At 41.1% G+C, this 22737-nt stretch overlaps 1 protein-coding gene across 2 annotated transcripts in view; it reads left to right on the forward strand.

The window, feature by feature from the left end:
* The window catches only part of LOC140200388 (uncharacterized), a 107624-nt gene that overhangs the window by 51203 nt on the left and 33684 nt on the right, over window positions 1–22737 (forward strand). Inside the window, exons 1-4 of one of the 2 annotated variants that reach the window (XM_072263650.1) lie at window positions 707–768; window positions 1146–1376; window positions 4887–4994; window positions 19767–19879. In XM_072263650.1, the coding sequence (XP_072119751.1) occupies window positions 1289–1376; window positions 4887–4994; window positions 19767–19879 (309 nt within the window). In that variant the 5' untranslated portion in view covers window positions 707–768; window positions 1146–1288. Of the gene's footprint in view, window positions 1–706; window positions 769–1145; window positions 1377–4886; window positions 4995–19766; window positions 19880–22737 lie in introns of those variants that run through there. The other variant, XM_072263649.1, reaches the window with a different exon arrangement.

The raw sequence follows: 22737 nt of genomic DNA on the forward strand, positions 1-22737 counted from the left end.
CTTAACAATGTCACACCTCTGTCTTGAAATAATCCACACCTGCTAGCACCTTCTCTTGTTCATTTTAATATTACAGCTGTCTTTTTATTGGCTTTAATACCTGTAATCACATTGCTTTGTTTCCTCTCCTGCTGTTATCAGTTAAATCTTTATATTGGTTTAACGAAAATTAAAGTTGCACAGATTTCTGAAGTAACTTTATCACAATAGCATTGACTTTATTCATTTAAATCCATTCCTTGTTTCTCTTCTTTCTATTTTTTCCAAATTATTATTTTAATTTGCTCCCTTCAGAATGTAGTTAAAATTTTGTTTGTCTGAGTGTTGGAAAGTTATTTGGGGGTGATAAGAGCTGAGAGCATAATTTTGTCTTTGTTATGAACTAACGCATTTGTACTTCCAGTCAAGTATACTGATAGCTGCCAGGATTGGTGAATCTAGCATTTCTCTTCCTCCTTCCCCCACTCCTCCCCCAGTACTTTGATATTAGAATCAACTTGTACCAATGTCTTCAGTCCTTCATAAGATTTATTAGCATCACAGATTGAGTGTGGACCATTGTAACTTTTGGTGTTCCTGTTTCAATCGATCAATAATCAGAACAGGATCATTGATCTGAGACTTTAACTTACTTCTCTCTCCACAGATGCTGTCTGGCCACTGAATGTTCACAGCATTTTATGACTCTCATTTCAACTTACTAACTCTTTTCAGCAAGTTATTGGAGTTATTTTGCTTACTTTTTGCACGAATATATCCCTTCATGAGGTACTTTTAGCTAATGAAGCTCTTTTGAAAAATACTGTTGTAATGTAAATATTACAGCCAATTTGTACACAGCAAGCTCCCACAGTATCAATGAGATAATGTTTAAGTTGTCTATTTTGCTTATAAAATAACTTTTTGTTTCTTTAAACCAAACAGTTTAATTTCCAATTCTACCAGTGCAGTTGAATATCATGTAAGATTCATGTGGGAGACCTTTCTACTTTTGTTTGGATGGTACAAGAATCTGCTGATTTAGATATTCAAAAAAGAGCTGAGCATTTGTTGACTGTATCTAATCAGGCTGAATTTGGGATTTATAACACAAAATGAATTTGAATGCCGAGTATATGATACTAAGCCACCCATTTGTCTTTTAGGGTATAAAGATGATCTACCACAAGTTAAAATACTGAGCTACCCCCAGTATTGCCGTTATCGGGCCATTCGAAAGAGAATTCAGAAAGCATCTGCCAGGTGTGTCGATGAAGCACAACTGCTGGCCCTCGGAGGGATCCTTTTGATGAATCAGAATACCAAGATTCTTTATTGTCGGGAAACATTTGAACACCCGACACTGGGAAATAACAAGTCTATTTGTGATGAGTTTGGTGAGTGCTGGAGGTTCATGACTTTATTCCTGTGTGAATACTGTATGTTTTCCAGGTTTATTTAACTAACAGCTCTTATTCCATGATGAGAGTTAATCTCTTTTGCCCAGGTTTAGAATTGTTCCTGTTGAGATGCTCTAGAATGGAATGGTTGCACGGTTTAGAACAGGGTCTCTAAGAATTAAGGGGCAGGGGAAGAAACACCAAAACAGTTGATCAAGACTGCACACACTGCAATTGATCATTCCCCTTTCAGATCTGTGCAACAATTGTGGTCTTTGCAGATTTGGTGAGCATGTAATGTCTAATGTTCCTAGAGAGCCTGGGCCAAGTGACTTTTTCTGTATTCTTTTGATCATGTGTGAAACTGCGTGAAAGGAGATTTTAATGTAGAACTTGGAACAATACAGCACAGGAACAGACCCTTCAGCCAATTAATGCTTGCACTGACCATGATGCCAATTCAAACTATTTGCATGTGGCTTCTATCCCTCCAGCCCCACCTGCTTACATGTATCTGTTTCCACCACTCACCTGACACCACATTCCAACCATCTGCTCTCATCTGTTTCTTTAAAAAGTTGCCTCATAAATCTTTAATCCCCCTTTTCTCCTTGCCTTAAAAGCATACTCTCTAGTATTTGACAATTCCACCCTGGGGAAAAGATTCTGTCTATCCCATTCTGCCTCTCATACTTTATAAACTTTTCTAGTCTCTTAGCCTCTCCAGAGAAAGCAATCTAAGTTTGTACAACCTCTCCTTATACCTAATACTTTCTAATCCAGGAAACATCCTGGTGAATCTTCCCTTTTTTTTGTCCACCTTTTCCAAAGCCTCCACATCTTTCCGGTAATCAGTGACCAGAGCTGTACATAGTTACAACATGTCTTGGCAGCCCTTGTATTCATTGCCCTGACTGATGAAGACAAGTATACCATACACCACCTTTACCACTGTAATCTACTTGCGTTGCCACTTTCAGGGAGTTATGGAGTAGTATCTCAAGATCCCTCTATATATCTATATATCCCTCTATATATCTTAAGGGCCCCTTTATATTTATATAAGTCTTGCATTTGGCTTCCCAGGGTAAATATCTCACAACTATTCAGATAGAACTCCATCTGCCATTTCCCTGCTGACACTTCCAACTGGCCTGTGTCACACTGAATCTTTTGACGACAGTCCTCACTGCCCAATTCTCCAACAATTTTTTGAATTATCTGCAGCCTTACCAGTCCACCTACATTTTCATCCAAATCATCACAGCCAATAGAGGCCCCAGCATGGATCTTTGGAGAATGCCACTGGTCACAAACTTCCAGTCAGAATAACACCCATCCACTACTACCCTCTGCCTTCTTTGGCCAAGACAACTTGAATCCTATCGATCAAGTCTTATTGGATTCCATGTGCCATGTACTCTTTAGGATCAGCATATCCTAAGGAACCTTTTTGAAAGCTTTACTGAAGTCCAAGTATATAACATTACTGTTCAATCCCCACTGATCATATTTAACCCTTCCTTTAAAAAAATCAATCAAGACAGGATCTCCCTTACAGAAAGCCATGCTGACTTCCAGTATGCAAATAGATCCAATCCTGAAGAATATGCTCCCACTGATGTAAGGCTCACTGGCCTATGATTTTCTAATATGTCTTTTTTGGCCTTCATAAACAAAGGAACATCACTAGCTATTCTCCAGTCCACTGGGATCTTGCCTATGGTCTAAAAATCTTAGTCAGAGCCTCAGCAACCGCCCGCCTTTCTCTGTAAGCTGAGATATATACTATCATGCCCTGTTCTTCAAGACTCCCAACACCACTACCTTGATATCACATACCCTTCTCTAATATCTCAGTCCTCCAAGTCCTTCTCCTTAGTGAATTTCAATACAAGTACTCATTCAGTACCTCCCCCACCTCCTTTGGTTTCAGGATTAAATTCCTTCCCTTGTCCTTAGGTGGTCCTAGTAACCTTTTTGTTTTCAATATATTTATAAAATGCCTTGGGTTTTTCTTTAATTCTATTTGTTAAGGATATTTCATGGCACCTTTTAGCTCTCCGATTCTCTGTTCAAGTTCTTCCCTGCTAGCTTTAAATTAGTAACATCTCTTGTTATCTAAGATAGAGAATCATGCCATCCTTGGCCTTCCTCCCTACTACTGGTCCTGAATTCTGCCTAGTTGTCCTAAATATCAACATGTCAGATGCGGACTTGCCAAAAACAGCTGCTTCCAATCTATTTGCCCCAGCTCCTGCCTAACAATACTGTCATAACTAGCTTATCCCCAATTTAGTACCTTCTCCCCAAAGTCCAGTCTTATCCTTATCCATAACAGTCTGAAAACTTATGAAGTTATTATTCAATATGGCCTCTTCCCTGGTAGGATTATCTGCATAGTGTGTCAAGAAACCTTCTTGGATACATTGAATAAATTCTGCCCTATTTAAGCGTCCTGGAACTAAGTGAATCCCAGTATTGAGGACATTAAAGGCACTCACTGAAACTACCCTGTTGCTTGTAGATGTTTCCTTTAAGTGTTAGAGCAAAGATGTGTTCCTCTTTCCTGCTAGGTATTGGGAGCTCTATAGTTATTAAGATTGCACCTTTCCTGAGCTCTTTCCATATTGCTTCACTGCATGACTCCTCCAGACTGCCCTCTCTAATTGACACTGTAATGTTTTCCCTGATGATAAGTCAAATTTCCCCATGTCCTTTACATACCTCTCTTTCACATCTGAATCCTAGACCATTGAGCTGCCTTCCCTGCCCTTTTCTCAACCAAGTCTCTGTAATGGCTACAACATTGTAGCTCCATGTATTAAACCAGGCCACAAGTTCATCTGCTTTGCCTCTAATACTTTCTAAAGACACTTAGACATGTTAACCCATCAACCCACTGCGTTAATTAACGTGACTCTGTCTTCCTTTTCAGACCAATCTCATCTAACCCCTACCTTCTCATTCCCTCCACTTGGTGAATACTGCTCTGTTTCTCATTTTCTGCCATGCTAATTTAAACCCTTCCGAGAAGCACTAGCAAACCTCAATGCAAGGAAATTGGTGTCACCACAGTTTGTATTCAATCCGTCTTCCTACAAGTTTCACCTGTCCTGCACTACAGCTCTAAAAGAAATCGTAACTCTTAAAAAGTTTTCGGCCCGAAACATCGACTGTACTCTTTTCCATAGATGCTGCTTTGCCTGCTGAGCTCCTCCAGCATTTTGTGCGTGTTGCTCAGATTTGCAGCAACTGCAAATTTCTCTTGTTTGTGATTTAACTCTAAAAATTATATTTTTAATATAAACTTTAAGCAGTGGAATTTCCTTGGAACATGGCAAGTTCAATAGAGAAGTTGAAGAAATGCTTCCGGCCTTTTTGACTTTTCACCATTCTTTCACTAAATTTAATAGAGGGTTTGGAAATCTCTCGCTACCTTATTAAACTAAATCCCAGTGTAACTGTAGGTCTGTATTTAAGTAACCTGTTCTGTGTCCATTTCAGCACCTCGTGTTTTGACACGTACTTCAGCCGGGAGGGTGGTGCGCACGAGACTGCAAATTACTGCACGGCCACAGTCACTCACGTTACTGCATTACCAGCTGACAGGAGGTAAGGCTATCATCTCAGTCATGTTGACAATTCGACATTCCTTCTCCTTCTCTGTTACAAAACATGCTTTTTCTTCACTTGAGATTTTTGTCTCGCAATTCAAAACAGAAATTGGTGAAATTATTTTTTAAAAATCCCCAATACCGAAGATACTTTTAACTTGTAAAGGAAGATGGTCTTGACCCACTGATCTCATACTTCGACCCAGGGACCATGTATGATCTGTTTCCCTTTCAACAATGGCTCTCACCAAAAGAACTGCAATGTAACTGGATCTGGGATTCTGCTGTTTACTTTCCTTCTCTTGCTCTCCATTGTGGGTAAGTAACAGGATCAATTGACAAATTAAAATAAATGTGGAATGCCAGTAACTTTTCTATAACACCTCTAGGACAGAAAAATATACATGGCACTTCATGAACATCTTCAAGAGATGTTAAGGCAACTGGTAGATGTTTTAATGTTTTAAGGAAGGTAAAAGATGTTTAAGGAGAGTTTCGGAGAGTGGGGCTTGAGTGACTAAAAACACAGTTGCTAATTATGGAGCAACAGAAATCCGGGATGGAATAAGAATTCAGAACTTAGCTTGAGGGTTCATAAGTTGTTGGGGCTGAAGCTGGAAATTGAGATGAGTACTGTCAAGCCGGATGACAGTCCAAAAAGTTAGCTGAAATGATTTTCCCATAATTTCCCTTGGCCAGCTACTGGAGGGAGACTCTGATCTATTCTTGGCAATCTCCAGAATAGTGTGAAATCAGGAGTTTATCTTGGGTGCAGATTTGGATCCTAGGACTCTGTCATGTAGTGTGCTTGTGCAGTCTGTAAACTGAATTATCAACATATATGAGTCCATTTGGCCCATTAAGTCAGTCTGTCTCTCCTGGCACTTGTATTTTGCAATACTAATTTTGTGGGTACCTCAGTGGTGACACTGCAAGCAGCATTCTTTTATAGGAAACATCATTATAGTATATCTGGCCATGTTGGGGATCAGGAAGATTGGAAGAGGAAACACAAACATTCCCATTAGCATGCCTTTGGGGACACCATTCCACTTGGATCTCTGACAATGTATGTAGTTTTGCGTTTTCTAAGACGCATCTCCGTTCAACTAGCGTTCAACGGAAAGAACCTCAGATATCCTATCATGAATAGACTGCTCTCCACGTAGGAGATTAAAGTCACACTGCCTGTTAACTTCCCAGTAAGTGATCTTTCCAAGTTAAAACACCAGATTTCTGTGATGTCTTCCTACTTGCTGTTTGATGGAGGGTCAAAGAGGTTATTTTGGCACAATATGTCTGTAGGCTCTATTTCGAGTTCTTTGAGGAGCAGATTTTGGACATTGGGATTTTCCTTCATTGCAAACAGAATTGCAATGGAATAGCTAAGCCTATACAGTATGCAAATAAAGATTCTTCCCAAATAACTTTTTTTATGAGTAAGGAGGGTGTGCAACCCCTCAAATTGCAAGTCATTTTGAGTGATGAGGACAGCTTCCTCATGGTGACTGCCATGTTTTCATGAAGTTCATATAACCTGTGAGAGTTCACATCGACGTGCTCTTGTCAGCAGCCTGCATTTTCCAGCAAGTGGATCCTTGTGCTCCCTTGGCTCGTCATACCAGTACACTCACTCTCTAGCCACCCTGGCACAGACAATGAGAGGAGCACGTATGCAAAGATCCTAGTGAAAAATGCAATGGTTTCCTAAGTGTAAGATGCAAGGCATTGATAGACTTTCAATAGCGTAATGGCTGCATCAGAAGAGGAATTGGCTGATGACGGAAGCTGACGAACAGCAGAAGATAAAAATGAACTTGAAAGTATTTCTCTGCTGTCCTTGCCCATTTAATCCGCATTTCTCAACAGTCACTTGAGATTATATCAGTTTGTCGATAGCAAGCAGCAACATCGAGGTACTTATTAAGAAGAATGTGAGTAACATTGAAAAAATGTTGTCCTGATGCCAGCTGTTCTGCGGCAGTTTCGACACAGCAATTTGCTCAAAACCACTGGGTTAAGTTAGTTAAAAATCCTGTCTCTGCCCTGTTCTGCACAAGTTCCTGTTATTCATTTGATTGCCGCATATCCTTTATTTTATCTTTCAAAATGTTAGCAAGTATGTAGTGACATCATTATTGCGCTCATATATACTAACTGTGTCTCATTGGGCCTTACTTGTGACTAGATGAATTAACATGTAGTGTATCACACAGAGTGAGCCAGACTATTCTTTGGTTTAAATATCATGAAAGGATTTTCTTTGTTTGGCGATGCTCACATTTGGAAATAATTTAATGATTCTTTTTCAGTACAGATGACCATATAGGGTGTGTAATATAACACATTGGAAAAGACAGAAGAGCTGACTAAAATTGTGTTCAAGATTCTACATAAGGTCAAAAAGTAGTGGATTCAGCCCAGACCCTCATGTGTAAAGCCCTCCCAACCGTTGAGCACATCGACATGAAGTGTTGCAGGAAAGCAGCATCCATCAGAGATCCCCACCACCCACATCATGCTCCCTTCTCACTGCTGCAATCAGGAAGAAGTTGCAAGAGCCACCAGGTTCAGGAACAGTTACTACCCCTCAGCCATCAGGCCCTTGAACAAAAGGGGATAACTTCACTCCACTTGCCCTGAAATGTTCCCACTGTCCAGGACTATTCATCTCATGTTCTCGTTATCTATTGCTATTTATTTATATTTGCATTTGCACAGTTTGTTGTCTTCTGCACCCTGTTTGAATGTCCTAGTTGGGCGGTCTCTCTTTGATTCTGTAGTGGTTATTATTCTATATAGATTTGTTGGGTATGCCCGCAAGAAAATGAATCTCAGGGTTGTATACCTTGACACATATGTACTTTGATAATAAAATTTACTTTGAACTTTTAAGTTGAGTGAGATGCTTCAGTGGAGCAGAACCATCCTCATAGATCAGTTAGCCCAAGGGACTCTGCTGTAAGTTCTACTTTGCCTGCATAGTGGGCATAGAGCTGTAACAAGCACATAGGCTTGCGGTAAACATAAGCAGCTGAGGTATACCCAGCAGACACAACTACTTTTCTTTTAGTATGGTCCAGCCTGTTGACATGTGCAATAGCCTCACTTTGAACCTGTCAGATAGATAAAGAAGCAGAGTGTGCTTCTCATTAAATGGAGTAACGTGGTAGCAGTTAGTGCAACACCTTACAATGCCAACAAACATTAAATGGGGTCCAACTCTGCTGCTGTCTGTAAGGAGTTTGTATGTTCTCTCTGTAATCCTGCGGGTTCTCTCCAGGTGCTCCATTTCCTTCTACATTACAAAGATGTACGGATTAGTGTTATTAAGTTGTGGGCATGTTATTTTGGCATTGGAAGCATTGTAATACTTGTAGGCAGCCATCTTTGTTGTTTATTAATGTAAATGATGCATTTCACTGTGTTTAGATGTGTATGTGACAAATATAGCTAATCTTTAATCTAACTGCTCTCATGAAACCATTCGGTCCGGCTCTCAGAGATAATTCCTTCTGTTCTAGCCATCCCTTCTCTCTGGAAAGCAAATTAGTTTTTCTCTTTCCCAGTCCTGATGAAAGATCACGAACCTAAAATGATCACTTCCAACAAATGGTGCTTGACTCCTGTGTATCTATCATGTTCTGTGTTTACTTCAGTTTTCTAGCATCTGCACACTTGTTTCATTTGCAGACTGAGAGGGGATGGAATATGAGTTTCAGTCATCAAGTGGAGAATTAAATGGAGACTGCTTAAATTCTTTATCCCAATCTATACACTGTTTTGACCATTTTACACTGTTCTAATGATATGCATTGGAATCTTGAGGATCAGTAGCTCATCTTTTGGCAAGGGGTTTTGTTGATACTAAATTCAAGTTTCTGATAACCAACCTTTCCAATCTGCCTCAGTTGCCTGACCAGCATGGCTTTCTCAGCACTTTTTTAGTTCAGCTTTTCAGAATCAGTATCTTTCTGTTTGAGTATCTTTTTCTTTTCTGTTCTTCCACTTTCTGCATCTTTCTCATATGGACGGACTGGGTTCAGTTAGTCTTCACCATCCTCATTCAGCTGGTACAAACCTGCATCAGCTATTTTATCCTGTTCTCCATCCATCACAGATATTTCCCCTGTTCCCTCTGCTCCTTTTCTACTACTTAAAACCTACCTGTTTTCTAACTTTTTCTAGTTCTGATCAAATATTTTAATTCTGTTTTGGAGGCTGTCGGACAAGAAAGAAAGGCCTAACCCCAAACTGAATCTAGTCACCAGTCCCCTCATTCCCCCACAACCCTGTGTCACAAGCTTGCAGCAGGGCCTCTTGATTGAAACAGTTGTTAGCTTTCCATGAAAATGCATGTAGTGGTAATGAAGCTTATCCAATTTGTTATAAAGACTGGGCTGTCATTCCCAATGAATACAGCTGCTAAAACGACTTTGTTGGAGACTGGAGTGATCAAGCTGAGGGAAACCTGAGGCAGTAAGTTGACACTTTTGCATGCAAAAGGATTGAGTTACGTATTTTAATGTTGTATGGAATAAAATGCACAGAGTAGCAAGGCTGAATGGTATAATCTGGGTTTCAGGTAGTGTTTTAACCAGGTGTCCTGGGATAAGAAAAGGCATTTTTGACTCTCCAGTGATCATTCACATTTCTTGTCACTGGAAAGCGGGTTTGGGACTTTGTTGTGATTGGATGAGATTTGGTTTGTCGATTTTGAATATAGGTCACTGCTGCAGTTGGGTGATAGACGGAACACAGAATTTAATGGCACGGAATCAGCGTCATGTTTGTGTTGGCTTCAAGAATAAACTGTCCATTTCATCCCTCAATCAACTTCCCCACAAAACATGAAAATGAGTTCTCTTCATGTATGCTTTCCAATTTCCTTCTGAATTTGTATCCTTCTTCATAATCATTATAGTTCTCTATGAAAATATTGCCCCTCCTTTCCTTTTAGTCTGTGGCCACTTAAAATCTGGTTCCTGACCTATTTTACCGATGATGGTAACTTGGACTTCCATTGGCCTTTCCTAAACTTAGTCAGGCACACTTTGCCATTTAACATTTGTGACTGCGGTCCCTTGTTTAATCCATTCTTTTCTAAATACCAGTTAATGTTTTCCTTGAAATTAATGTTTTTTAGATTCTCCACCTTCTGCGTGGGGGGGCGGGGGGGAGTTAGAATTACTCAAAATAAGCTGCAGAGTTGTAAGCTTAGTCAGCTCCGTCATGGACACTAGCTTCTGAGGTATCCAGGACATCTTCAAGGACTGATGCCCCAAAAAGGGGGCATTCATCATTAAGGACCCCCATCACCCAGGACATGCCCTCTTCTCATTTCTCCTATCAGGAGGGAGGTACAGGAGCCTGAAGACACATGCTGAGTGATTCAGGAAAAGCTTCATCCCCTCTGCCATCTGATTTCTGAATGCACATTGAACCCATGAACACCATCTCACTACTTATTTTTATTTTCGTACTACTTATTTAACTATTTTTAATGTATATGTAGTATAATTTTATATGCGTTATAATTATATTACATAATTTTTTTCTTTTTCTCTTTAATTCAGTTTTCTTTTTCTCCCTATCATGTAATGCATTGCACTGCTGCCACAAAGTTAACAAGTTGCACGACGTGTGCCGTGATATTAAATCTGATCCTGATTCCGGCAGAAATTGAAGGAGAAACAAAATTAATCTTTCGCAGTAGGAAATTTTCATTAGAAAAGATTGGAAAACATGAACTCTGGTTCAATATACCATTTTCAGTCCTCTAGTCTACTTTATAACAGCAAGAGCAATTGAAAGATTGTGGTCAAAACTTCTGCAGCAGCCTAGGACTTTCTTCCTATGGAGACCTTCAGGATCGAGGCTGCCTGGCGTCCATTCCGTTTATGTGGGTTTTGAGTTGGCGAATGAGGCCCATGTGGGAAGGAAAGATTCCTCCACAACAAGCCATTGCAGAAAATCTGTCAAATCCACAGTGTTACTGTGGAGATGCCAGCTGTGCTTCAGGCCTCAAACCCCAGCAGTGGGTGGCATTCTGCCATATTTAGTTTTCCAGGATGCAAAGTATTTTGTGTACCTATGTGGTATAGGAAATACATAAAAATGGCTAACGGTTAACTAAATTTATATAAGATTTGAGGCTGTTTAAAAGCTTTCCTTTCACTGTAATTCTATCCAGTTAAAATAACACTAACCATTAAGGTAACTGTTCTAAATGTCAAAAATACAAATGTGTTTAATGATTAGTCTGTGAAGTACCTACATAACCCTCACTCTGTGCTGATTGTAACTTCAACTTTAGCTTTGCTTTGCCTATTATCTCTCACTGGTCTGGATGCCCTTGTGCGCTGCCTCACTGCTGCTTCTGCTGTTCTCATAAGGCAGTTATTAAGTGGCTCTGGGAGAATGTGACTGGAGAGGCAATGCAACTGGAAAAGACAGGACATTGCAAGAAAAGAATTTCTGCTTGTCACCATGATAGCATTGAGTCTGAAACAGAATTCAGATTTTTTTTTTAGCCTCTTGAAACCTACAGTACTTGACTGTGGTTCGGTGCAACCAAGAAGCCTTATCATGTATGTGCTGCTGAAGGTCTATGTCACAAGCTGCTTGACATTCACCGAATGTGTGTGGTTTTATAAGGTGCTTTTATTGACTAATTATGTACAAATGCCTGCATGATTATGATTCCCTCCTGGGTGTTACCCAGATACCTTGTTGGTTTTTTATTGTATTACACCTGACTACATGTGATGGATAAGACATTCAGATCTGGCACAGTACCTTATCCAGGTCAGGGTGATTGACTTCGTCTTGTGGCATGCCTGAGATTTGTTACTTTTACAGTGACAGTTTTTTTAGAAGGGCTTAAAAATATGCTTGAGATAGGATAAGATATTCCATAAAAGGATTGGATTAATGTTTTGCTCCAGCAGTCCACTGAATTAAAGCTGCTGTTGGAATTTTAACATCTGCGTGGTTAATCCAGTTAGGTTCCTGATGAATAGTGGCCAATTAAGCAAGATTGTACAGTCTTCTACATATCTTAACAGTGGTTGTGTGTGAATAACTTTGCATTCAGTTTACACAAATATTTTTGGGCTGTTTTAGAGTATCACAAATTGTATGGAATGTGACTACGTGAAATGTAAATCAAAAAATTGATTTCCCTGTAATTAGGTGTACTAAATAGACCCTTCATGTAGTACTAATGCCATTTAGGAAGTTGCCAAGAATCACAATATTGCTTTAAGAAATTGTTATTATTGTATTTATGAAGCACTAAAAGTTGACCTGTGTATTTTGCACACAGAGTTGCTTGCCGCATAGGCAGTATACTGTTGGTGTACTCGGTAAAGGGTCATGCTGTTAAATCGATCATTCCATGGTAGTTAGAAGCTGCCCACAAAGATCTCGGATGGTGAGAATAGACATATTTGGAAGGTGGGAATGTGGGGTAATGGTGCAGGGGTCTCCTTGGACAGAACCTCATACCCAACCAAGCATGGATGAACGCAAAACCCAAGTCACAGACTCAGGCCATCATTTCACAGAAACTTTGATCACCAAGGCAGTCTAGCAACAGCTTTTTATACCAGTCAAAATAAGGATGATTCTTTAACTTTGAAGGACAAGATCTCGGGAAGTATTAAATCGAGCATAGTTTCCTGCTTTCGTTATAATGTATTCATTGAATTTTGAGTTCATTGCAAGGGCTGTAAGTTGTGACATTTTGGTCCACTTTCTCTCAGTAAGAATTACCGAGGGCCATGATTATCACTGACATCATCATTCTTTGCAAAATGTGACCAGGAAATGACATAAACATTGGGATAAATCACATCGGGAAGATCCATGTCCATTTACCCAGTGGGCAGGACCTTGACAGAAAGAGGCCCAAGCATTTAAAAAGAAATGAGGTACTGCAGATGCTAGAAATCTAGAGCAAAACACACAATGTGCTGGAGGAGCTCAGTAGCTCAGACAGCATCTGTGAAAGGGAATAAACGGTTGGCAGTTCGGGCTGAGACCTTTCACCGGTACTGGAAAGGAAGTGGGAAGAAGTCGGAATAAGAAGGTGGGGGGAGGGCAGGCAAAAATACCAAGTGGCAGAGATCACTGAAGAATCTTTGTATTTATTTAGTACTGGTGTTTATATTCAGATTATTGGTAAGTGATTAAGATGATGAACAGCTGTAGTGGGAAGAGAAGCAGTGAGGCTTCTGGTGACTGGGAGATTGCAATTGCTTTAACAGGTATTCTATTTCAGTTACTTCTGTAGGCAAAGAACTCTTTCTTTTCCTCGGACACCTTCAAATACAAATCAAATCAAACCAGGACCTATTGGAGCCAATGTGCAATTCACTGTTCACCCTTTTGTGTGCCTTTGTCAGTCCTAGTTCTTCAATGCAATTTTACCTTGGTGGCTGCCATTGTTCAGTGCAGAAGCCTACAGATAGATGGCAGTAGAAGGCTTTCTCAAGCAACCCTGGGTCAAGAAGTGTGGAGAGTGGACAAGCAGATTTGTGCTCTCAGGACTGACTCTCGTGCTCTGGAGAGTGGTCTCATTGAACCCAGTAATGTGCTGAAGGTCATTTGTAGATGCATTATAGAAACAAACCACTAAACCCCTATAATCCAATAGCCAGAACAGGGGTTCCCAACTTTTTTATGCCATAGACCCTTACCCTTAGTGGTCTATGGTCCCCAGGTAGGGAACTCTTGATCTAGAAGATGACCTGGCACCACAGCATTCCTAGCTTCCATCTCCACATTGAGGTGTTGGGTAATTATTGCATGTGTTCATGGAAGCTTAGGACAGATCCATCATACCAACTGTTTTTAAGGCTGGTGGTCCTGCCATAGCACCTTTCTGTATACAGTATATGTATATCCTTTGGTGGGAAGGCTGGTGCCAGTGGTGTGTTGGGCAGTTTTGACTGCCCATTGTAGAGCGTTCCTGTCTGCTGCAGTGCGGTAGCATGCTAGAATGTTTTCTACTAACCATTTGCAAAAGGATGTGAATATAGATCTGTATAGTCCAGCTCTTTTTCAGCCTCCTCAAAGTGGAGGTGTTGGTGAGCTTACCTGATTTTGTAGGATGTGTTCTGGGACCATGAGAGATGTTAGGCTGACGATTGGGTGAATTCTTAGTTGATTGTGGATGATGATGGGGCAAGTGTTGGAAGTGAGTGCTGAGGACCAATTGACAGCTATGGGTAATCCATAATCATCTCCTAATGAAGACATCTACTTGGAGGAAGATGAATGGCTTGGATTGTCCAGCAGCACCCCAGGTAGGGTGGAGCCATTAAACTTAGTATTATAGTAGATGGTGCAGGTCTGCTCGAGACCTGTTTACTGCTCTAATGGGCTTTGTATGCATAGAGGAATTTTGTGCCAGAGACATGATATGAGTTTTAATGTTGGAACAAGTAGAACATAAATAGAACATTACAATACACTAAACACCCTTTGACATTGCACTCTTGTAATCAATGTTACCCTTCCCTACTAATCAATGTAACCCTCCCATACTACATAGCCCTCAATTTATTTATCATCCATGCGCTTATCTAAGAATTTCTTAAATGCCCTTAATGTATCTGTCTCTACCACCACACCTAGCCTATGTATCCAGGGCCTTTGTGAACTGGTGCCTTTTGTGCACAGAAGTCCCTGCACTGATTTGACTCTGAGGAAGTCCTTACTGAGGCACTGATGTCCAGTATATTGTTCTTTGCCGATGTTGATGAAGGATGCTGCACCCCGAACTGAACACGCTGGGAAGACCTAATCCCCTGCCGAGAGCTTTTTTCCCCTCTACAAAACAATACTTTTTTTTTCCTTCTCCCCCCCCCCCCCACCCTCCAAAAGCCCTTTTCCTCTCACCACTCTGTTTGAAATATGTAATGCATCCAGGAGCAACAGATTTACATAGAGGACCTAAAGTCAAGAAAAAGTCCATTGCTACCTGGCATACTAAATTTTTGCAGACTGCAACATCAGTGGAAGGTTTAGAGATTGGCCCTGGCCTTCAAGTCAAGACAACTCATCTGTGTATTTGAAATCGGGCAACGTCTGTGGACAGAGGAACAGCTATCTTTTCAGACCAGAACTGTCCAAAGAATCTTTCTCTTTTGGGATCTCTGCACCTTGTACCAATGCATTCATGAATATGGAATCTGGTGCACTTGGAAAAATAGAGGGCTATGCAGTAGGGAAATTCTAGGCAGTTTCTAGAGTAGGTTACATGGTCAGCACAACATAGTGGGCCGAAGGACCTGTAGTGTGCTGTAGATTTGTATGATTCTGTGTTACAGCAGAGGTGTATTTGGTTGCCATTCCCAAAAAAAACACCTATCACCCAAAAAAAGACACATGCTACCGAACCAAATTATATTTTCTGCATCTCTCTCATCACTAGAACTGCAAGTCAGATCTTAAAATATATTTGTGAGTTTTATTTACCAATCAACACATGTAATCAGGTTACTGCCAGAAAGCTTTAGTGTTCACATCTCTGTCCCTGAACTCTGCTAGCATTCAGGTTAATTGTTCTTGTTGAACTAAATCATTCAATGTTCAGTCCTGCCCCCCCCCACCCCACCACCACCACTGCCACAGCCCCTTCAGTATTGTGTGGAATCTGCAATGGACACCAGAGCTACACTACAAAAGGTAGTGGATTCAGCCCAGTACATCACAGGTAAAGCCCTCCCACCCATTGAGCACACCTACGTGAAATGTTGTCTTAGGAAACCGGCATCCATCATCAGAGATCCCACCATCCAGGTTATGCTCTCTTCTTGCTGCTGCCATCAGGTGGAAGGTACAAGAGCCCCAGGTTCAAAAACAGTTACTACCCCTCAACCATCAGGCTCTTGAATGAAAAGGGATAACTACACTCGCCCCATCATTGAAATGTCCCACAACCAATTTTAAGGTACTTTAAGGACTCTTTTTATTTCATTATCTCACGTTCTCATTATTTACTGTTATTTATTTATATTTGCATTTGCACATTTTTTTGTCTTCTGCGCTCTGGGTGACCTGTTATAGTTGCTATTCTATAGCCTTGCTGAGCATGCCCATAGGAAACTAAATCTCAGGATTGTATATGATGACATGTATGTACAATAGTTGAAGATCCGACCACATTTTATGAGTAATTAATACAGAAAACCAGGTAATTGCAAAGGGTTGACAAACTACTTCTTGCATCTGTAATTTGATAATAAAATTTACTTTGAACTTTAGACTGGATCTTTATCATGGAAGACAGAACTGCCTTAAATAACCACCTCCTCCCCCCAGTTTTATCAGTAATTGTGGTTGGGACAATGAGCCTCTTGTAATCTCAAGAGTGTTTAAAATAATATATAAAATAAGCTGGAAAGATGGAGCAAGCAGCATCTATGGGGAAAAAAAGTGGTAAAATATTTTAGAACGAAGACACTTTGTGTGATCTGAAATGTGAGGACGTATATCTAATGCTATCACCTAGTGTAGCAGTTATGATGCACTAAATCAGATGCAGCAGGAGAAATATCTAGTTGTTGCAGTTGAACCCCAGGACGTCAGTTACAGCAATTTTCCCTGGCAAATGTATAACCAAAAGCTTTACCAAGGCCACATTTGGCAAGTTAACCATGGCCTTCATCAGACCTCTACTCGGAGAGGGTATTGAGATTGAGTCTGCTGGTGCAGATAGTGCCATTTTCTCATAACTCCAGCAGGCTGCGTTCTGTTCTGATCTCTGTGCAAATAGTCCGAGGGTGTGGTGGTGGCAACCTGAAAGTGTTGGCATGCCTCCAGTGCCAACATAGCATGCCCACAACTCACTGACCCTAACCCTTTGGAATGCGGCAGAAAGCTGGAGGAAACCCACATGGTCACAGGGAGGAAGTACAAACTCCTTACAGACAAACAGCAGGAATTGAGCCCCAGTTGGTGATCACCAGTGCTGCAAAATGTTGCACTTTACCATGCCACCCCTAAGAGGAATGTCATCAAGGCTACATGTTGCCCAAAAAGGACATTCAGTCCATTGGGTTCATAATGGCTTCCAGGGCAATCCTATTCCCCAAATTATTTGCATCCTATTCTCTCATACATATCCAAGTACCTGACTCACACTTCCTCCGCTGCGTAGGGGTGATTTACATTTGCCAATTGACCTAATAGCTTGCACATCCTTAGGCTATGGGAGGAAAATACAGCACCCAAGAGAAACACACATAGTTTCTGGGAAATGGGCTGAATGTCCTTTTTGGGCAACATGTAGCCTTGATGACATTCCTCTTAGGGGTGGCATGGTAAAGTGCAACATTTTGCAGCACTGGTGATCACCAACTGGGGCTCAATTCCTGCTGTTTGTCTGTAAGGAGTTTGTACTTCCTCCCCGTGACCATGTGGGTTTCCTCCAGCTTTCTGCCGCATTCCAAAGGGTTAGGGTCAGTGAGTTGTGGGCATGCTATGTTGGCACTGGAGGCATGTCAACACTTTCAGGTTGCCACCACCACACCCTCAGACTATTGATCTTTGATACAATATATATGTTTCAATGTGACGAATAAAACAGATCTTTAAGCAGCTTTCTGATCTAATCAACACGCACAAAAGGCTGAAGAATTTCAGCAGGTCAGGCGGCATCTGTGGAAAAGAGTGACCACTCGATGTTTTGGGCCGAGACCCTTCACCAGGACTGGTCTTGTTCATACGTTTCCATAGATGCTGCCTGGCCTGCTGAGCTCCTCCGGCATTGTGTTTGTGTTGCTTTGATTTCCAGCATCTGCAGATTTTCTCTTGTTTATGATTCTGAATTCATTTCTTAAGTAGTTATTTGTTCAGATTAGAAATAAAGGGAGTTGGGGTGGTGCTGGCTCATTTTATTACAGGAAAGTTAATAAGGCCAAGTGGCTCTGCCAGTCCTCATGCAGCCCAGTAGGCTTTGCAAATCAAGTAGATTTAGCAGTGCTGACGGTCAGTAAACATTCCTGAAATTAGACTTCTGACTGAAGATGATATGATTATCTTAAGATGAAACCGCTGGTTGGGTTAATGCACAATTTTGGACAAGGAGCCAAAAAAGACCCCTAATTGTTCTCACTGGGCGGGAGTTGTGAGTGCAGCTTCGGTGTGTTCAGTGCATCGATTGTTTTGTTCGATATGTTGCTGTTTGGGTCGCGATTTGAGCTGGCTGATTTAATGTGTGCGTGTATATATCTCGGGAGAGTATTAGTGATCGCGTCCAAGGGCAGGGTGGTACCTTTACGAGACAATAAGGAACAGGCCGAGAGCTGGGAACTTTCAGTAGCTGCTTTAATTTGCCCTTTCTAGTATAGGCGGTGCAGCCACAGCAGACCCCCAATCCCCGTTCGAACTGCACTCTTGGGGACGGAATGGAATTTGCACTTTTGATCCATCAGCCAGTGGACTCCGAACCAGTAATGGCCGAGAAAATGTAAAAACATGTGCGTATCAACCAACAGTTATGCCAGAATGTAACTACACACACAATGTAAATTAATTCCAAAACGTCGACAGAACTGGAGATGTACAGGAAATAACCATTCCTTCCTGGAATTTTAAATTTTAAATATTGTTTTTGAAGACTTACAAAGAATTTGAGCAAAGCAATTATAATAACAAATAAAACGGGAAGGTTAACTGATAAACAACAAAACAATAGTCATACAATATTATTGCAAAGGGACAGGAAGCGCTGTTAAACTAATTATAAATCAGTTTACAGTCCAGGAAGGATTGTGCAATGATTGTAATTACTGTTGGCCCGTGTGTTCTTTTAATGCGATTGGAATGGGAGATGGGAGGATAACTAGATGGGAATAGATTGATATGTAGATAGGTTGTTGGAAGTGCACATTATTTTAGGGGGAGCGTTAGTGTTAAGGGATTGGTATAGATTAACGTGTGGTTTGTTTACGTTATACACCGCTTTATTTAAGTGGCGTGACTCGGTGTTGCGATTGTTTTGGCGGACTTGTCATTTGCATTGAAATAGTTGTGCACAAAACGTCCCTTGTTAAATGTACTGCGTGCAGTCCGTCAGTGTGGAACAAAGCGAGTGGGGGGTTGGTCACAGGCATGTGTCGACAAACTCATATTGACGGCAGTGGAGATAAGGACCAACATTCGCTTGTAGATTTTTTTACATTTCAGCGTTGTAATTAGAATCGATTAGGCAGCAGGAAGGAGGTTTCGCCTACCGATCTCTGCAGCAAAACTTCATGGCATGTTTTTGTTCAGTTGGTGAAGTTAATTAGTTTATCAATGTAATTCGGAGAGTAAGGTTGAACTACGCGGCCGAGTGCAGCAAACTTAATGTCAGCACGTGGGATGGATCTTAAGCCGCGGGTTCAATATTAAGCGTGGAATGAGGAACAGTTCTGCCGCCCGTAATATTCTCGTTATTTGTTGCTTGTGCTCCTCTATTCCTGTTTAAATTATTCGCCAATGCTTGGTTTAACTGTGCTCCTCCCTTATTGAAATTCCCGGAGGCAACTCGGGGCAGGCGGAGAGAAAGAAAACATTTAAAGGGAACTGCATGCAAGTATCAACGGTTGCAGGCGATATTTTTTCTGGAGCCGAACCCATTATATATTTTTCTGTGTGTTGGGGGCGGAAAGCATCAATTTAAAAAAAAATAAAAAGCCCGGGTTACGCTTCGAGACACGATGTACAGGTACAGCGACTTGTTCTACTGACACTTTTCTTGGTTTTATCCTTCCAGCAACAGACCTCAAAGGGCGAAGTCGAAAGAAGAAGCCCAGGATTACAAAGGGCGACGAGAGCCCCTCGCGAGAAAGCCGACAGCCCAGCCAGTCGGATGCCAAGGAAGAAAAGGTTTGTTACGCTGTTTGCATTGAAGATTTCCCCGCGGCCCTGGACATTTTGTCTCTTACAAGCCCTTCTGCACACACTTGGTGGCCTTTGGCAACTGAAGCTCCAGTAACAGCACTCCACGAATCCGGTGGGATTGTGCATACTGGTTTCCTGCCTGAAATTGAATATTTCTTATTGCAACTGAATTTTATGCTGTTTGATTTCATTTTTCAATGTTACATTTAAAAAAAACCTTCTAAACGTTATTCAGACACAACAGGTGGCTTGAATTTCAGGAGTTCATGCAATTGTGGATAAATAATATTTATACGTGCCTTTCAAAATCTTGGGGAGGCTCTGAGTCACTTTGAAATGAGTGGTCTGTTTTGTGGGGGAGTCCATCAGTTTATGCAGAACAAGCTCACAAAGGACAATGTAAGCATTGAAAATGCTGGAAGTATTCTTTAGGTCTCTTGGCATCTGTGGGAAACTATACAATGCAGTCTTTTTTTTTGTTTCTATTTCAGATTTGATTTGGTAGTTTGATATCACCTGAACAGGTATTTTGAGAGATTATGAGTCAGGATATTAGGAAGGCATGATTTCCAATGTAAGGCACTCTCTCAAGTATTAAGCGGACAGATGGGAAGGATGATGCTCCTGGCAATGTGGCAGTCTGAGTTCTGAACTGCTTACTAATGAATGTTTTTATGTTATAGTCACTTATGGGACCAGTTAAAAGGCAAAAATATTGCCATCAAGCCATAGATGGCATGTTTGGTCTCTGAACCAAACTTCAGCAAAAACAAACATTTGTAGAATTTCTGTTCAGCAATAGGAATTTCATTCTCATCTCTTGTAGGTCATGTCTTGCCAAGCAATGTACTGAGAGCTAAGGACAGGTGCAGCAACTTACTAACCATCTTTTCCTGCCATGGACTGTTTGCTTAAAGCTATGTAGATACCAATTTGGTGATTGCTAATATTTGGAGAGAGTTTGTTGTGTAATCTTTCAAAAAGCAAGAACTTGCCATCACTGGCCACTTGTTAAGGAAGGCTCTTTCCAGAGTTTCCAGTCCCTGGAAAATATATCTGGACACTTATTATCAGCAAGATGACATTCATGTAAAAGGAACTTGCAACATAGCAATCAGGAGGGTTGCTAATAAACTTGACAGTGAGCTTTAGAAGGTATTTGTTGGGTGTCTGATAATGTGTTCTTGTCAGTAAGGTTTTAGAAGAAAGATGTGTGTTCAGAGGGCAAATTCCAAACTTGATGACAAAAGTAGCTGGAAGTATGGGCATCAATGGTTGAGTGATTTTTAAATTGCTAAAGGAAAGAGCTGAGAAATCTAAGATGCCTGAGGTCCTAGAGGTCAGCATAGGCAGCTCCATTGACCAACTTGAAAGCAAAGATGCAAATTTCAAACTTGATGAACTGTGAGCATGTGATTACGTTTTTAACCAATTGTAGCTGGTGTGAGGAACAGGAACTCGATGTCTGTTTTGAATTTAGATGCTGGAGAGATGTGGTTAGAAATTCATTGTAGTCAAATACAACATGGGGGCAAGGGTTCAAAAGGTCAGTTTTCAGGTTCCGCATTTAATGAGAGGGATGAAAATAGGTGATGGAGATGGGAATTCAAACAAGATTACTTCCTCCCCCCGCCCCACCTTCTCACTGACTTTATCCCTTCCTTTCCTGTCCTGAAGAAGGGTCTCAGCCAGAAACGCCGACTGTACTCTTTTCCACAGATGCTACCTGGCCTGCTGAGTTTCTCCAGCATTTTGCCTGTGGTTGCTTAGGAGATGCAGGAGTCTATCTTTGTCTTCCTGCATGCTATGAAAATGTTATTGGTAGGTTTTGTCCCTGTTTGACAGGCTTAGCTCCTAGATAGCCCAGACCACACCAGCCTAGACAACTAGATCAGGCCCTGGCATTGCTGGGGTAGTGGTTTGATCTGTTAGCCCAGCAAGATGGTAAAGGGTGGTGGTTTTGGTTCACCAGCTCAGGTCAGTAGTAACAATATTAGAATCCTGGCAAAATTCTAAAAGTTAGAGGGGGACACTTCTGCCTCATTAATATATGTGTGTCTGAAACCTGATAGATTTTTATATGGTGTTCCTAAGGTACAGGTGCAACACGTGTTAGAAACAGGAGGCTCTATACATTTCTGGGGAAGTCCAGTGGTTCCTCTGCCACAAAGACCTCCATTCTAGAATAAATATGGCACAGTCGCAAAGTGACTAGTGTGGCTCTATTACAGCTTGGGGCATCAGAGTTCAATTCCACCGTCGTCTGTAAGGAACCTGTATACCTTCCCCGGGAATGCATAGGTTTTCCCACAGTCCAAAGCTGTACCCGTTAGGTAGGTAGGTTAGTAGTCATTGTCCCATGATTAGGCTAGGGTTAAATCAGGGGTTGCTTAGTGAAAGAATTTATTCTGCACTGTATCTCAATCAATAAATGCAGTATGTTAAATGGGTTCAAAGACTTGTTAGCTTTTCAAACTAAAACTTCTTTCATTCCTACTTAAATAAACTTGGGGGGGAAAGTCTTGCATGCATTGTGCATCAATGGATTACAAGTTTGTTCTGGGATTGGGGTTAACTTCTGTTTTTGTTTTTTGTTTGGTTTTGGCAGATGTAGTGGTTTAGATTCTAATTACCCCTTTCTTCCGCCCTCGCGATACTCACACTGCAAAGGCTCAATTAAAGTCATTCATGCTATTGCTAAGTCATGCTTATGCATGTTCAAATCAATTTCTAAACCTTTGCAGCTGATTGTGTTTATGAGATCAGCCTGTGGCATTTTTGTACATTGTTTCTAAAAATATTACAGTAAAGTCTCCACTTTATTGAATGAATGAGCACCTGTT

The sequence above is a fragment of the Mobula birostris genome, chromosome 7, assembly GCF_030028105.1.
Source record: "Mobula birostris isolate sMobBir1 chromosome 7, sMobBir1.hap1, whole genome shotgun sequence".
Lineage (NCBI taxonomy): Eukaryota > Metazoa > Chordata > Chondrichthyes > Myliobatiformes > Myliobatidae > Mobula > Mobula birostris.